Source organism: Sylvia atricapilla, chromosome Z (assembly GCF_009819655.1).
Source record: "Sylvia atricapilla isolate bSylAtr1 chromosome Z, bSylAtr1.pri, whole genome shotgun sequence".
NCBI lineage: Eukaryota > Metazoa > Chordata > Aves > Passeriformes > Sylviidae > Sylvia > Sylvia atricapilla.
In genome coordinates, this window is record NC_089174.1 from 63,235,356 (window position 1) to 63,250,805 (window position 15,450).

Here is a 15,450-nt window from a genome sequence, read left to right on the forward strand (position 1 = left end):
AGCCCTGTATTACAGACTTGGAACTAAAAATGAAGATGATCTTTGAGGTCTTTAGCCAGCCAACAGCCGAACTCTTAAAATTTCATAGCCCCCAATTCCATTCGGATCAGGAGAGTCTATCAAAATGTCTGTGGGTTTTCACTTATGGAAAGGAGTTGTCATTCAAAGAGGACACAAGTGAAGTCCAAATCATATGAACACTCTGGCCAAGAAGTACAACCAAGCATGTTTTCCACTGTGGTACCACCTGCTACATAATTTAGTTGCTGTAAACTTGCTGTTCAAGACCACCCACAATACAAGGAGAATCTCACCTTACCTGCTCCCTATTTTACTATTAGAAATGGTGGAAGGAAAAGTATTGGTCCTAAAGCATCTCCACAGAGTCTACATGCCAGAGTTTCCATTTCTAAAATTATGAATCAGATACAAAACTTAATAGCACAATCTGGAACACATACACTGAAAATTTATTTTTATGTTAAGCAGTCATTTGGAATGCTTTTGTCTAAATTTCTACTTGCAGCACTGACAAGCAAAAAGTAGGTATTTATTGAAAGCTATTTATTTATTTTCTTTCTGTTGGTCAGTGTATCTCCCAGTACTACCCAGCAAAAATGTGCAATAAACACACAAGAAAGTGAAAACATACAATAAACGTTATTAAAAAACCGGAAGAAATTAGCATCTCAGTAAATTTTCAAACACTGCATTTGGATTCAAAAGTGACTAATTCAAGACATTCTCTTGGACATTACACTGTCAGCAAGAATTACACCTTCCTTATGTACTTGGGCAGAATCTCTTTATGACAGAGTAATTCTGACACAAGACTAGAGGTCTGTTACTTGCAGCTGATCAGAATTAAGCAGTCTTATTTATAAATGCACAATATATTACAACCATTAGAATAAGACATATGTAACTTATTAATGCATATAACACAAATGAAATCTGTAACTAAAGATTCCCTCTAGTGCCTTGCTAATGCAGCGTTATAGTTTGTTCTCTCATGAATGTCTGTATAAAAGTCCAAAGTCTGTGCAACTAAACTTGAAGGAAAAGGGGAAATAATGAATTGAAACATGCTATTTTCCATTTGTTAAAAAGTCCTGGATAGTTTCTCAACGCTGCCTTGAAACAAAGAGTAAGAGTAATGCTTCTTATTGGGCAGGTGTCTCATCTGTCCAAGGGGGAGACAGAAAAAGCAGTAGCACTAACTTCTTAGGCCATTGCTAAAGGACAGCAGAGCTTTACAATGACAAGTGACTGAGCAGAAGGTTTCATTTTTAAGGGTTATTGTACTTTTTCCATTGATTATTTCAGCTGCATGCTGTGTCTGGATAGTTGAAACATACAATTGATCAGCAGCCATGAGGATTTATGGCTACGTCAGCTCAAACAGTGGCTGCAACATTTGTATTTTGTCAAAGAGAAATTAAGATGTCTGGAAAGAAAACAAAGAATAAACTGACTAGGGTTTTTGGCTGGGTGGACTTTTTTATTTGTTTTGTTGAATTTATTTTTTGTAAGTCGTAAGTCAAAAACTTCACAGAGTTATGGACATTTGAACCTTCTGTAGACAGAGTGTCTGAGATGTTGCTGAAATGTAAGAGAACAGTTTCTATCAACCTGATAAAAATAAGCTAAGCTACTTATCTTAATGAAGAATATTTGATTAGGTCAAGCACTTGGTTTCTAGTCAAACCAATTCAGCCTGCAATTATCTTAATTATTTACATTTAATACTAAATTTTAATGAAGCCGATCATTATCTTTGGCTGCTGCAACAGAAGTAATTACTGCTTGCAAATGTGCATAAGTCAATCAGTTAAGTATCTTAAAATTCAACCTACTAAAAATAATCACACAATAAAACTTAGGAAGTTATAAATGGAATCTCTCAGCATAGTTTATACATTTCTTGTAAGAATTTTATTAAAAAAAATTTGCTAAGTTTACATCACATATCACACTTAGTTCTCGATTCACAACTTACCTCTGGCTAATGCTCAGCACACTAAAATATGATCATATACATTAGTATTTTCAGTTATTTGATGAAGCTACAAAGGTTACAAATGAGAATCATATGACTTAGGTTTAGCCATGTAAAAGGCCCCTAAGGTCTTGCTTTTAAAATACGCGTATATATACAAGTAAATAGCTGTGAGTGTTGAGAGTATGCAGATGTTTGTATATTAATACACACAATACATACACACTTTCACACAGCTCTACTCATCTCAGCTTGCTTCAAGTGAGAAAATTCCTACCTGGAAATGCTTGTTCAGAAAGCTTGCAGATAATTATTTTAGGCATCTAATTTTACTCTTAAGCCACTGAACTGAGACAAGATCCTAAGCTAAGCAATCCTATCTCTCTAAGGTATAGATGAACTAATATTTATAACTAAAGTTCCCCCTTAAGAACACACATATCTGCAATGACATTTTGTTGGTGCTCATAACCATAAGTAGAATACAACTAAAATTAGGTTACATCAAAAAATACTGCTTTATGAATCTTAATAACATACACCTTTGATTAAGTGAGTAACTTCAATATTCCAGCCAACACTGTAAAACATTATAAGCACAAAAATTACAACCACACAGACAGCAAAGCAGAGCAAATCTTAAATCTCCTCTCCAATGCCATAAATAACTTGAATGACAACTTTTAACATAGTTAGGCTGCTTTTTGTGACACTATACCTAATGTCCTAGACATCATCTTCTTTTGTCTAACATTAAAAGCACATTTCTGCATTTTATAAGCCTCCGTTTATGAATTACTATGTTCAAATGCATATTGTTTTAAAATCTACTACTTTACTCAGAGAAAAACTGAGATTCTGAAGCTCTCAAGACAGGTCATCTTTTGGTGAGCATCCTGCTGGGAATCATAGCTTTGATTTCAATTACATGTTGATACAGTATAAATAAACAGTTTCTAACATACCAGTACAAGTAGTTTGCCAATGTGGAGTTCTTGCATGCCCGTGATATCAAGAAAGTGCAAAGGTCTTGCTGGAAGGGATTCAGGAAGAGAAAACAAAAACAAAAACAAAAACACCAAAAAACAAAACCCAAACAAAAAAAAACAAACAACAACAACAAACAAAACAAACCAAAAACCAAATAAACAAACAAACAAACCAACCAACAATAAAGTTACAAAGAAATCTAAGCATCTGAGATAGAGGCAAAGTTAAGGAAAAACATCAATTAAATATAGGAGTTGTGAGAGATACATTCCTTTCTACAATCTGAATCCAATCTAATATTTAAATCAGATTAATTTAAATATTCCTTTAAATCCAGCAACACCACAAAAAGTGAAAGGTCTGCTACTCTAGTAATATATTTACCAACATATAAAAAGCACATGATGTTCTCCAAAAATAAATTTTTAATATAATTTCTATTTATATTATGTTACTCTTTCCTCCTATGGATTTATATCTTGCTGTAAATGCCATAACATTCAACCCCCAAAGAGATTTCCCACTCCATTTTGTACCCAGAGCTAATGTCTTGAAGACGTTCTACTTTTCAAGAAAAAATTTGCATGGGCTACATAGGATTTAGCTGCTGCTTTCAGGTTTAATAGCAAGAAATCTGTGTATCTTTACTGATATGCTCAATTTGAGGCTTATTTTCTGTGCAGTATTAAGATTCAAATAGGACAATTTGCAACAAGGATCTTTAGTTCAAAGACCAATTAATCCACATATCAGATTAAAATCAGATTCCTTCAAAATGTCTTTATCTTCTATCCTTCCCCTCCTCCAATCCCATTCCTATTACTTGTCTACTTCTGCCATAAACTGAATATAGCCCTTGGCAGAAGTAAATCAACACAGTGTCTTACTTAGGTTCAAAAAAGATGATGTGCCAAAGAATACGGCTACAGAAAGAACAGCTTGCAGAGACTGAAATATTTGGATAACTATTTCTCTTAAAAGACTGTTTTAGAACACCTCGAACACATATATAGTTGTCAGTATCTAATCAATATGTGATAGCCTTTGCTACCACATAACAATTTTCTTCTCCTTTACAGAAGAGTACTTTAATTTCACGAATAATTCAATTTCCAGTCCCTCAGTTTTGGATACCATGATCATGTACATAAATAGACACCTTGTAAAAAAAACCTCAGTCAAGCTCTTGCTATTTTCTTAGCAGTTATTTTAAATCTATATTCTTTGGGCACTTTAAATATTCAGTAAGATACACCCAAAGGATCCAAATATTCACAAACAATAGCAAGAAACAGTACTATGTCACTGGAAAAGTACAATAAATACAAAGTAAATTGTGTGACTTACATCAAGGTTTTCATTTTCTGCAAGCTCTTTTGTCTTAGAAGTAAGAGGTGGAGAGGAAACAGGTGGAACAGGACTCATAATCTGGGAACTGCAGAAAGGAAAGCACGTAATTGGCATGATTCGAAGTTCTTGCTTAGGGGCCAGGGAGCATACAGGGAAATCACAATGAATTTCACTTCCACAGTTTAATATATTCAGAAAACTGGAAGAGAAGTATCTTTGAAGGTAGCATCCCAACACTGTTTCAAAACAACTGCATGAACAGCAACTTTGACAGCTGCAGTTCCTGAAAACAGCAAAAATCTGTGCCTGAAGAGCTATACAGTTTATGCCTGTGAAGGACATTGACTTAAACAAACTTTGCATTTTATTACATCTTCCATATAAAATAAGCAGACATAGACAAGAATTAGAGAAATCTGCATTTTCAGGAGCTTTCTCAAATGTTCTAAGATAAAACTGCCAATATACAACACCTGTAAGCACTAGTCTTTGGAATGCAACTACACACAACAGAGTAGACAAACGCTTATTCAAAAGGCGAAGTTTTCAGATGGTAAACTTACCTGAAATGAAGTAACTAAATAGCTCTCCTAAGATCTAAGTATCATAGCAGCCTCAAAATACACCATTCCACCCATCACACCCACTTTTACAGCTTTGCAGAAAGATCAATGAAAAGCTGTAGAACAGTAACACAGAAAGTACACCCTTCGTGCTACAAGTCATTAGAAGCTTAAAACTGAAAATCCTGAAAATCTGTAAAAACATTCACAGAAGAGTTTGGTTACTAAGGTCGTTTGCACTTTGCTGAATACTTTATTAGCTACCTCAGACTTTCTTTGGATTTCTGCTAGTATAAGAAGTATGCTTTCAGAAGTCTTCCCCTGCACCGTCTTTTGCAGAAGCAGGATGAAATTTCTTTCCATTTCAAATTGATCAGACTTTAGATCCACACTCTCTGATGAAAACAGGAAGTTGAACCTCATATAACTTCAGTGAAGACAACTTTTGCAAATACAGAAGGAAGCAATGGCAGTGTTTTTCTGCTCTACACTACAGAACTTTTCTTTTGTGCAGTAAGATCAAAGGACACAACTTTAACATTGTCTGCTCTGTAAACTATGTGTAATCAGGAAACACATTTCCTAACTGTTCATGATTTGTTTGGTTTGTTTTATTCTTGGAATTTTTTTAAATGTTCAGATTATAAAATAACATGTTGAATATGCAATGCTCCCCTACAAAGAGAAAAAAAATTAATGGCTTAGAATTTGCATGTTTCTGCCTTTCTGCTCAAAATCTTACCTGTCTATTTCTGGAGCATTAGATCCAGATGTTGTCATAGTTTCTGACATGGAACCTTGACTGTCCCTCTTGCTAGGCTCCAGGCCATTCTTTATGTCATCAAAGTTTTCGTATTTCAGTGCTTGGACTAACTGTAGTAGGTACATCAGCAAATCCTTATGGAGAAAAAAAAAAAAATCCAAGTCAAACAAGGGTGTCAGTCAAAGCAAACTAGAACTTTTACTGTTTACACAATTCTAATTTACAGATAAACTTAGTCAGGATTTAGTGACCTCTATCTAACAACACAGAACTGAGAACCTCAGAAACTGAGGTCTCCCTGAACAAGCAATATACCACAGCAACACTGGTGTTGGATGCAGTTTGACTCCCAAAAGGTACTGAATACTGATTATACTATTCATTGTTACTCAAACACAGTAAATTCTAATTTAGTGAATATTCAAGTGCAAATTACTACTTTATAATTCTCTTCAGTGAAGCTGCCCTAATTGCTTCCAGCATCCAGAATAAAGCTTTCAATTTCTGTCTCACAGGAAGAAAACTGAAAATTCAAGCATAAAATCTGGACTATGGTATCAAGAATGGAGATTCTCTCTTCTCTTATGGACTTTTTTTATTCTTTGGGTAGCTGGAAATCTAAAAGAAAAAACATGTATCTAATCTGTTTTACATTGAAGAACAGAATTTTAACCTCACTGTTTAAAATCAACTTGCCTTTACTGTTCAACTTTCTATTTAGTTACCTTCCAGTACTTTGCAAAAGATACATTTTTAATGTCAAAGAAGTATGACCTAGGCTACTGAAGTAGGCTAGAAAAAATATTATATATTTATGTTCCCTATTTTAAATTCTATTGATTGCCAAAGATTCAAGAGTTATGATAATACATTCAAACCTGGGTTTGTTTGGGGTTTTTTAACTCTCAAAATAAAATATATAAATAACTGATATTTACACACTATTTACACATTAAGTGAGATCTATTCATAACCACAGCTCATCACATTCTAATCAGTATAAAATAAGAAAGACTTCATTTCCACAGATAATTTTCTACTAATTTTCTTTAGCAAAAGAGTATTATGATATACTGCCTCAATTCACCAGATAAATTTGCTGAAAATCCTTCCATTGACTATTTAAGTTCAGAGCACTTCTGCAGGTTAACACTCAAAACTGATCACTGGTTTTCGGTGAGAGTATACGGCTGTTTTTCTTTGTTTAACAAAACCAGCTACTATTGGCTAAGACAATTATCAGTATGTGACACTTAATAATGTGAAGACTGCTCCCCAAAAACCTTACAATAAATAGCAACACAGTGAATTATATTTTGTTTTCTTTTACCAATATTCACTAAAATGTTGCAAAAAGTAGAAAAAGTTTCAAGGACTCAATGAGAGTAAAAATCCTGAGATCAGCTGACTTTTCCATGTATCCACAGACCAGTGAATACCTCATCATCAGCCTGCTGAAGCCTGGCGACAGCATAGCGCCGCACCGTTGGGTTGGTGAAGTGAGATGACAGAAGTTCCAGAGAGTCTTCCACATCCATGGGCTTCCATCTGCCCAGCAGCTCCAGCGCCTGCTTTGCCTCTTGTGGTAGATCCCAGTTGACACACTTCAGGAACTTTGTCAAGGCCTAAATAGGAGATTGGACAATTCATCAGTAAAAAGCTAGCCAAAAGAAATTATTTAAAAAATTAATGTCTCACACAAAGGTAGAACTAGATTCAGATTATATTTACATAAGCATAGATATGGAAAAGCTTACTGATGTAAGTAACAAAGTCCCTTCCGGTCCAAACTATTCAACAACTGAACTTACCTTCTCCTGATGAGTAAGGTAATATCGAAATTTCCACACCAAATCCTGTTCCTCATACGTTAGTTGCTTTGTTGGTGGATAACTCACTATGATCTATTTGATACACAGTCAAGAAGTGAGTTTAAAAAGGTAAACAGGCATAATCAACAAGTTAACAAAGTATACTGCGAGAAAGCACAACACTGACAAAACAGAAATAGCTAGAGAAAAAAAAACAGCTTTCCAACAACACAAAGCTGTGGCATCATGGTGATGCTCCTCAGTTACATGCTTGCTTGAATTGACAGTGCAGGCAAACACAGTTGTTTTAAGTGTACCATTCACACCTACATGGCATGCAAAAAATACACATTCTTAACTTCCCTAAATGGTTCAAAAAAACCTGAACAAGCACCTTGTGTTCCTTTCTGAGTTGGGCCCTTCTAACTGAGCACTCTGAAATATTTCATTCATGATTTTCTATAAACTGAAATTAACTGTATGTTTCTTAAACTATCACCATATATTATTAGCAACCTACCTAATAAAATTGAACTTAAACATCATATGACTGACTTACATTAAGCTGGTCTCGTGTAGTTGCGTTTGGCTTCAGGTCATGATCAGAAGGTCCACTTCTTAAACTTCGAGCAAGTTTGTGATGTTTACTTTCTACTAAGTTCTCCTAAATGCAGAGGGTAAGTCAGTATTTATGAATACTAAATTTCAGAGAAAATTACTATTGAAACAAAACCATTCTGCAAAGACTCACCAGTCTCTTGAAAAATGCATGGCAATGAAAATTCAAATCTGAAAGTATAGCATCTTCTGGCTTTTTTTGTTTCCTTATTTTACAAAAAAGTCTCCTTTAATAATATGTGGAGGGTTGTTGGGAGTTTTGAGGGTCTGTTTCAGTTTATGACTTAGCAAACCCTACCTTGACTTTCAGTGAATTGCTGCAAAATGTAAGCATTTCAGTCAACACATCCATGATTGACAGCACTCAAACGTGCTAGGCACTTCATAAACACTTTCTTAAGGATGATGTTTGCTGCATAAAGCTTTGTATGCAAGAAAAAACATCTAAAAACCTGTCCCACTGTTAATACCATGTTAGCAACAGTAGGAGCCACAGTGCCAACAAGTTTTCAGCAGCCAAGGCAGTTTCCAGCATTGTCAGACTTGCTATTGCAGTGTTAGATTACACGGTGCTCAAACAGTGTTGCCAGTACAAGCCCACTTACATTAAGGTTCCCAAAGCTGCCAATACCAGTCCCACTGAATTGGCATCCATAATAATGGAAATCTTTTCTAGAACTGTACTTAGGCACTGTCTACATGGAAGACAACATACAAGAGAGTGTAGGGAGAAAATATTTTAACAGAGGAAGTGACCAAGAATTACTGCACCAGTCTAAATTCTACATTCCTCTTCTTCAGCTCCCTCTTATCTTCCCACCCTCTGACTGCTTTTGCCAACAATCCCCTTGTCTGCTTTCTTACACCTCAGAAACAAGCACATTAGGCATGGAAAGGAGGAGGTGAACATAAGCATTAAATAAATCCTTGTATTTCAATCTAGCAGCAGCAGAAATAGAAAAAAAATCAAACCCACTGATATTTCTCAACTTGTTAAATATATCTTTCTACCAGAATTTTAAAATATTAAAGATGGCAAACTTTCATCTACATTTATGAAAAGTTCAACAATAAGAGCAATACAGCTGGCATAACATAGAGCATGCTTACCATAGACATCTGGGGATCTGGAATCTTAACAATTTCAGGACTTGTTAAAATTGGAGATGACTCATCACCATCCTGAATGACAAAAAGTTGAAGGCATATTAAACATCTCAAGTTTTAGCAAGAAAATATATCCTATTAATGCATTGTGAACTCCACTCCAGCAGAAGAATGATTCAACTGCTGACAGTTTTAAGGGGAAAAAATAAAATAATAAATAGATTATTTTTCTTATTTGTCTTTTTCCCAGATGAAAAACTATGTTCACTAGAGGAGATACAGCCTGACATCTCACTACTATGCTGACACACAGGTGAGTGGAGAAATTTGCCACTATCATCACGTGTCATCTGGAAACATGAAGATAAACAAAACCAGGCCCTGTATTTTCACCAAACCCAAACAGTTTTCTAGAAAAAAAACCACCAGGCTGCAGAAAATACCTCCTAAAAGTTCAAAACAGACAAATACAGAAAGATATAAGTAACCCTATCTATCAGAGATTTTACATGGTTAGAGTCTAATGTGTGCTGCCTACATAAGGAAGGGAGAAGCTAAAAGATTCATGTTTGAACCAGACACAAGAAAAAGAAAAAAATTAAAAGCCTGCTACAACATTACAGAGTTGCAACTCTGTCTTCCAGACACACAGCAGTGTGGTCTTGTGCTTCATGATCCCTGGAGGGTATCTAAGCATTAATAAAAGCTATGAAAGGGCATTAATTTAAAATAGAGAATAAAACAGTGAAACTCAGAACAAAACAAGCTCAGCATAATATGTGCTCTGCTTTATTTATACTTAGTCTGTTTTCAATTATTTTGCTGTAATTTTGAGATCAGAATAAATTTTTTTTGACATACCAACATTTTTCTGAGTAACTAAGTTTTGAGGCAACTTGCTCAGGTTTCTTTCTGCCCCACCCTCTTTTTATTCCTAATTTTCCAATCACATGTGCCCTTTGAGATAGCTTTACTTTTATACTTTTCAGAGGTAACTTTCAAAGGAGGTGTTGTTTCAAGGAGGAGAATCATTCGTCACTAACAAGATACATGAGTTAAAATTGCCATTAGCCTCCCAGGAGAAACCCCTTTTTTCCTATTATGTAAATTTCATGTTGCTGGCTACAGTAAAATGTCTCTTATTATCAAAATGCTTCTTCAGAAATATACTTTTGATTGCATTTATTAGTGTCCTATGCCTTTCTGAAGTAACCATTTTAACAGAAGTCAAAGCAGTAAGAACACACATACTCTTCCTAGTTAAGGGAAATAAACATGCAGTCTGCCTGTGATGGTTCCAGAACATAAGCTGGTTGCTCTTCTCATTAGTCTTTTAAAGAAAGCATGCATGCAAACATTGCAGAAGCACAGATGACATTTGCTTACAGTATCTCTGCTCTAAAAGCATACTGACTAAATAATGAACTTAGCTCTGACCTCACTGCACAGAAATAACAGCATCAAAATATTTCCATAATAACAAAATAATTTGCATCACTAACAGTAGACTGAACAGGGCTGGAGTCACAGTGACAGATCAGCAATCACATTGTACTAAGCCTCTGCCATCTCACCAGGCAGAATGCTCAGATCATGTCACAGAAGTTTCATAGAGTCAAATTGTATAAAAAAAGCAATGAAATCGTTGCACGTGGGAGAAATCTTTTCTTTTCATAAACATATCTGATGACAGACCGATTTATCTATCTACCAATACTCTATCTTCCAATTCTAAACTATAAGGCTTCAATCTGACTTTTCCTTTATAAAAACTGAGGATTCCAATGTCCCAGTGACAAGTTTCCACTGTTTAGAACCTCCACATGAAAACCCTGTAAGAAAAACTTGACACAGGAGGGGATTCAGTAGCAACAAGCTACTAACTTGCTATTAACAAGCATTCAAACTCTTTACAGTATCCACATCCCGTGAGGATTCTCTAGCGATAAGAAGCAGTAAAACACATTGCTGTATCTTTCCCTCAGTGAAAAAAAAAAAAATCAGATATATTAACTGGAAAAGGAAAGGTTTCAGACTGCTGAAAGTGGAGGACTTACCCCCCAGCTGGAAGTCTGTGACAGATACTAGAAATTTAAAACTTATTCGGATGAGAATGACAAAAGCACCATTGTCTAAAGTTCGCTTACTTACAAAACTTAAAAAAAACTTAAAAAAACTTAAAAAACAAACAAACAAAAAAAACCCCACCACAACAAAAACCAAAAAAAACAGGCAGCGCCTTCCAGTGTGTCATGTCAAAATGAAGGTTGAGGGTTTTTTCCAAGACTAATGTTAGAATAATGATTTGTACACTCATTGCTGGCAACTCTCTATGACACATTTCAGAAGAATCATGATATGACTCTTTATTTTAAAGTCTTTGAATGCAGTCAGATCATGCTGTAGATTGAAGCTGACAAGTTCTAGCTATTCAGTTCAAGCACCAGGAAAACCATTCCCAGTGTTTCACTGCATGACAGAATAAAGCCTTAAGCTCAACAAAAACTTGCCATGGAATCAAGTTTTTCCAAGCATTTGTGAGGCAAGTTATGGTGTCAGGAGTGAACGTTTTGCAATAGACTGTTTAATGAAATACTCAAGAAGGCACAATGACACTAGCTGTCCTGTGAAGGATGTCAGCTGCTTAACTACCCTTCTGTAAGTCTCCATTATACCTTGAAAGCAACATGTGCAGCACCACAACCCTAACTATACAAATCTAGTAAACCAAACCAGGGCCTACATTTGTACTTGAATTTGACCAAATGCATCCTTTTCAAGTCTTTCCTGGTCATGCCCACGTAGACAGCTTTAGTTCATGCTGTGGAAATCTCCAAAATCCCTGGCATCCTCTAACTGCCAGTTGCGATCACATGGCTGTGATGAAAGACAGACCAGATCACAAGAACATGGTGCAGACACTGGGCCTTCAGCAGCCTCCTCCCTCAGTGCTTCTGCTCGTCTTGGCTGCAATGCTTTCTTAAACTGCTGTATTACAGAGCTCTACAGATATTTTACTACAATAAGGTCAGTGTGTGTGACTTTATACAAATATTAGAGTCCATTTAAGACAGTCCACAAAATTTACAGAATTTTCCAAACCAGCAACATTGCTGTGTACTTGCCTGAAAATCAGTTTCAGAGCATAAGTAAGGAGGTTCTATTTACCTTATTCTTTAACCAAAACACCATTTAAAGTAACACAAAGGAGAACCAACATCTCCCCCCCGCCCCAAACAAAACAAAACAAAACAAAACAAAACAAAACAAAACAAAACAAAAATGGACAGACAACCAGTGATGAAGACACCACTTCTTTCTTTAAGCCCATGGTAAGGTCTCTGATAATCAAATTTATTTATCATTTTTAATAAGCTGGATGCAGCAGTGCAATCATTTACTCAAAGACATGTTTCACTTGAAACCTGCAAAAAATACATTAGTGATAAATGCTGGAGTTATTTGTACTTGGTAAGTCACACAGAATTTCTGTCTAAATGGAGAACCAAAAGTGATGCTGTCATTACTAGCAGACCCTATCCCTCACATCTTGAATACTGTATTTAAATGAAGTCAGCACAGAACATGGCAAGAGACACTGCCACCTCACTTCTTTTTAACTGAATGTCGAGTCAAAGAACCTCAAATCCTATCAGTCGCTGTTTAACAGGCTAGCTTTTCCTAAACACTTGAAAACAAATATAGCAACAAAACTGTGACAAGTAATCTCCACTTTGACTATTGGTCACAGGCAGGTGACAACAGAACCTTCTTTCATTATGCTCAGTGCACTGGATTGGCGATGCCCGATACATAGACTGCAGACCGTAAATGGAAGCATGACAAAACTGAGAAAACGGCCACTAATTTATGTACCATTTCCTACTCCTGTCAGAAAAGGGTCAAGAACTTGTTGGAAAGCTACTTTGTAACAATAAATCCCTAAAACTGCAGTTAGTTATAGCTCTAATATGTACTATTACACATTCAATTACTTTCAATTACTTCACTTCTGCAAGAGCAGTCAATTCATAGCTATCCTGTTCCATGTACTTTTAATATGCTTCAGAAACATCTGTTAAAAGAAAGATGCATGCTCAGAGTCTGAATCTTTCCTGCGTCGTGGACATCTATAAAACCACAGTGATGGAAAAAAAAAAAGCCAGGTGTGTAAATCAGGAACAATTTATCTATAATGGCAGGTTGCTTGAGGTATGGGAGAAAAGTCATTTTTAGGAATGCCATGTTCATTTATAAGAAGAAAAGAGCCAAGAGGACACAAAGCCACATGCTCATATATCTTGCACCTGTGAAAGGTATAGCATATTCTCATGTGAAGAGCTAGCTGTTAGTAAAAGCTTCAGTGCTTTGATCATATTCTGTTATGCTCTCCATACATATAATCCAATAAAGTATTTCCTTTATTTCCACAGAAGTAACTAACTTTATTTTATTCATGGTGAAATCTGACACATTGTAGGTTTCATTACGATTTGTAATACAAAAAGTTCTGCAACAGCACATAGTCCTCTACAATTGCTGTTTCTAGGATAAGTACAGAAACGCTCTGAAAAAAGCTGTCCTAAAGCCAAAATTATTTGAAATGTGTGGAGAGGTCTCACTGTCAACTACAGTCCTCAAAAAGAAATGCTAAACAGCTAACTTAGATACAGCTGCCTATGACACACTTTTACCCATATTACCAAGGTTCACCAAGAAACTAAAGTAAAAGAAAAACAAAGTCACAAAAAGAAAATCAACTGTCTCCACCCACTAAACCCACAAAAAAGCTCCAACCAAACAGTACCCTCACAAAACAATCCTGAAAGCCAGTAAATCCCAAGTCTTAACTTGCAATATATCAAATAGTTGAAGCAGATTCTGTTTTCTCTCTCTCTCTCTTTTTTTTTTTTTTTTTTTTTTTTTTAATTCTGCTTTTTGCTATTTATTACTCTATTTTTTCACTGACTTATTCAAGAATTTCTAGGTAGATCACAGTTCTCTTTGTCCAGGTCAACCAGTAATAGTCAGTTACACAGAAATACTTGCAATCCCTTTTCCATGATGTTAACATCTTGTTTACTGAACTAAGCTTTTTAAAATTCTCAGAATAAGTGTTGCTTAAAGTTAGTGCCTCTGGTCTCAAGAGCACTCCAGTTTCTTCTTCTACCTTCTTTCTCTTTCCAGTAATGCTACATTATTCAGTAACTTTCTGACTGCTTATGAATCTAAACACTATGAAAAATCTAAGAAACAATTTTATTTGAAACCAGATTATACATACATTGCTTTTTCCATCTCTCTGGGTCTTTCCACAATATATAGGACCTTAAGAGTGATAATGCCTTCCAATACCAGATGATGTCTGTCAAGCTCACTGTTAATCCTTCATCTCATTAAATTTTAACTTTAGAAAAATATGAAGGCGTTGCTTTGCAGATCTGTTCCATAAACAGCACAAAAAGATGCAAGACATTCCAATCCAGAAGTATTCTACTTAATTACTCTACAGCATTTTCAGTACGGAAGACTAAACTTCTAAATCTGTTTATTTTACAGAAAATGTTCATCAGCAGAGCTCAGTGCAAAGTTTTAATAACTCATCTTATATAAAGTTACCACTCAATACAGGTACATTTCCTCCAGGTCTATGTCATAATTTTACATACAGCTACTTGCAAAGCACTGCTGGATGACTCAAGAAACTATAAATCAGAAAATTTTTAATCACTCACACTTGTTAAATTCTGTAATCTTGAACTCTATTGCACAAATGACTGACATCTGCAATCTTGTTGCATCTATACTATTTGATTTATATGTACATTAACAGTTTCCACAGACAGCTGTCTGCTGCTCTACTGCTGCAGAATATTTCATCTCAGCAGAAAAACCCATTCATTTTAGGTGCATATGCTGTTTTTTAAAGACAACCATAAAGCCTGCAGGGCACGTACCTTTTCGTAGTAAACTATTCCATATTCTTTATCATCGCACTTGACGCAACGGAATTCAATCATCAGGTACATAAAATTGGAGCTTCGTTTTTCCCTCTGAGGAAAGAGTCAGCACAGATGTGTATCATTTATTGCAGGGCATCAGTCTTCAGCATTCTCAGTACAGCAATTACCCTACTTCCTTTGTGCTGTAACTGATTAAGTTATCAGCTGTTGCAACAATTATTTAGTTAATCATTTAATAGAACTACTTTAGACTATATCACCTCCTTCCTGACATTCTTACTACCTC

At 35.6% G+C, this 15,450-nt stretch overlaps 1 protein-coding gene across 5 annotated transcripts in view; it reads right to left on the reverse strand.

The window, feature by feature from the left end:
• The window catches only part of PIK3C3 (phosphatidylinositol 3-kinase catalytic subunit type 3), a 67,007-nt gene that overhangs the window by 42,370 nt on the left and 9,187 nt on the right, over positions 1–15,450 (reverse strand). For 3 of the 5 annotated variants that reach the window (XM_066339380.1, XM_066339383.1, XM_066339384.1), the window contains exons 6-14: positions 15,159–15,254; positions 9,205–9,276; positions 8,700–8,789; positions 8,036–8,140; positions 7,477–7,569; positions 7,105–7,290; positions 5,645–5,799; positions 4,337–4,424; positions 2,965–3,032 (exon numbers count right to left, since the gene is read on the reverse strand). In XM_066339380.1, coding sequence (XP_066195477.1) covers positions 2,965–3,032; positions 4,337–4,424; positions 5,645–5,799; positions 7,105–7,290; positions 7,477–7,569; positions 8,036–8,140; positions 8,700–8,789; positions 9,205–9,276; positions 15,159–15,254 — 953 coding nt within the window. The remainder of the gene's footprint in view (positions 1–2,964; positions 3,033–4,336; positions 4,425–5,644; positions 5,800–7,104; positions 7,291–7,476; positions 7,570–8,035; positions 8,141–8,699; positions 8,790–9,204; positions 9,277–15,158; positions 15,255–15,450) is intronic. The other 2 variants (XM_066339382.1, XM_066339381.1) reach the window with 2 other exon arrangements.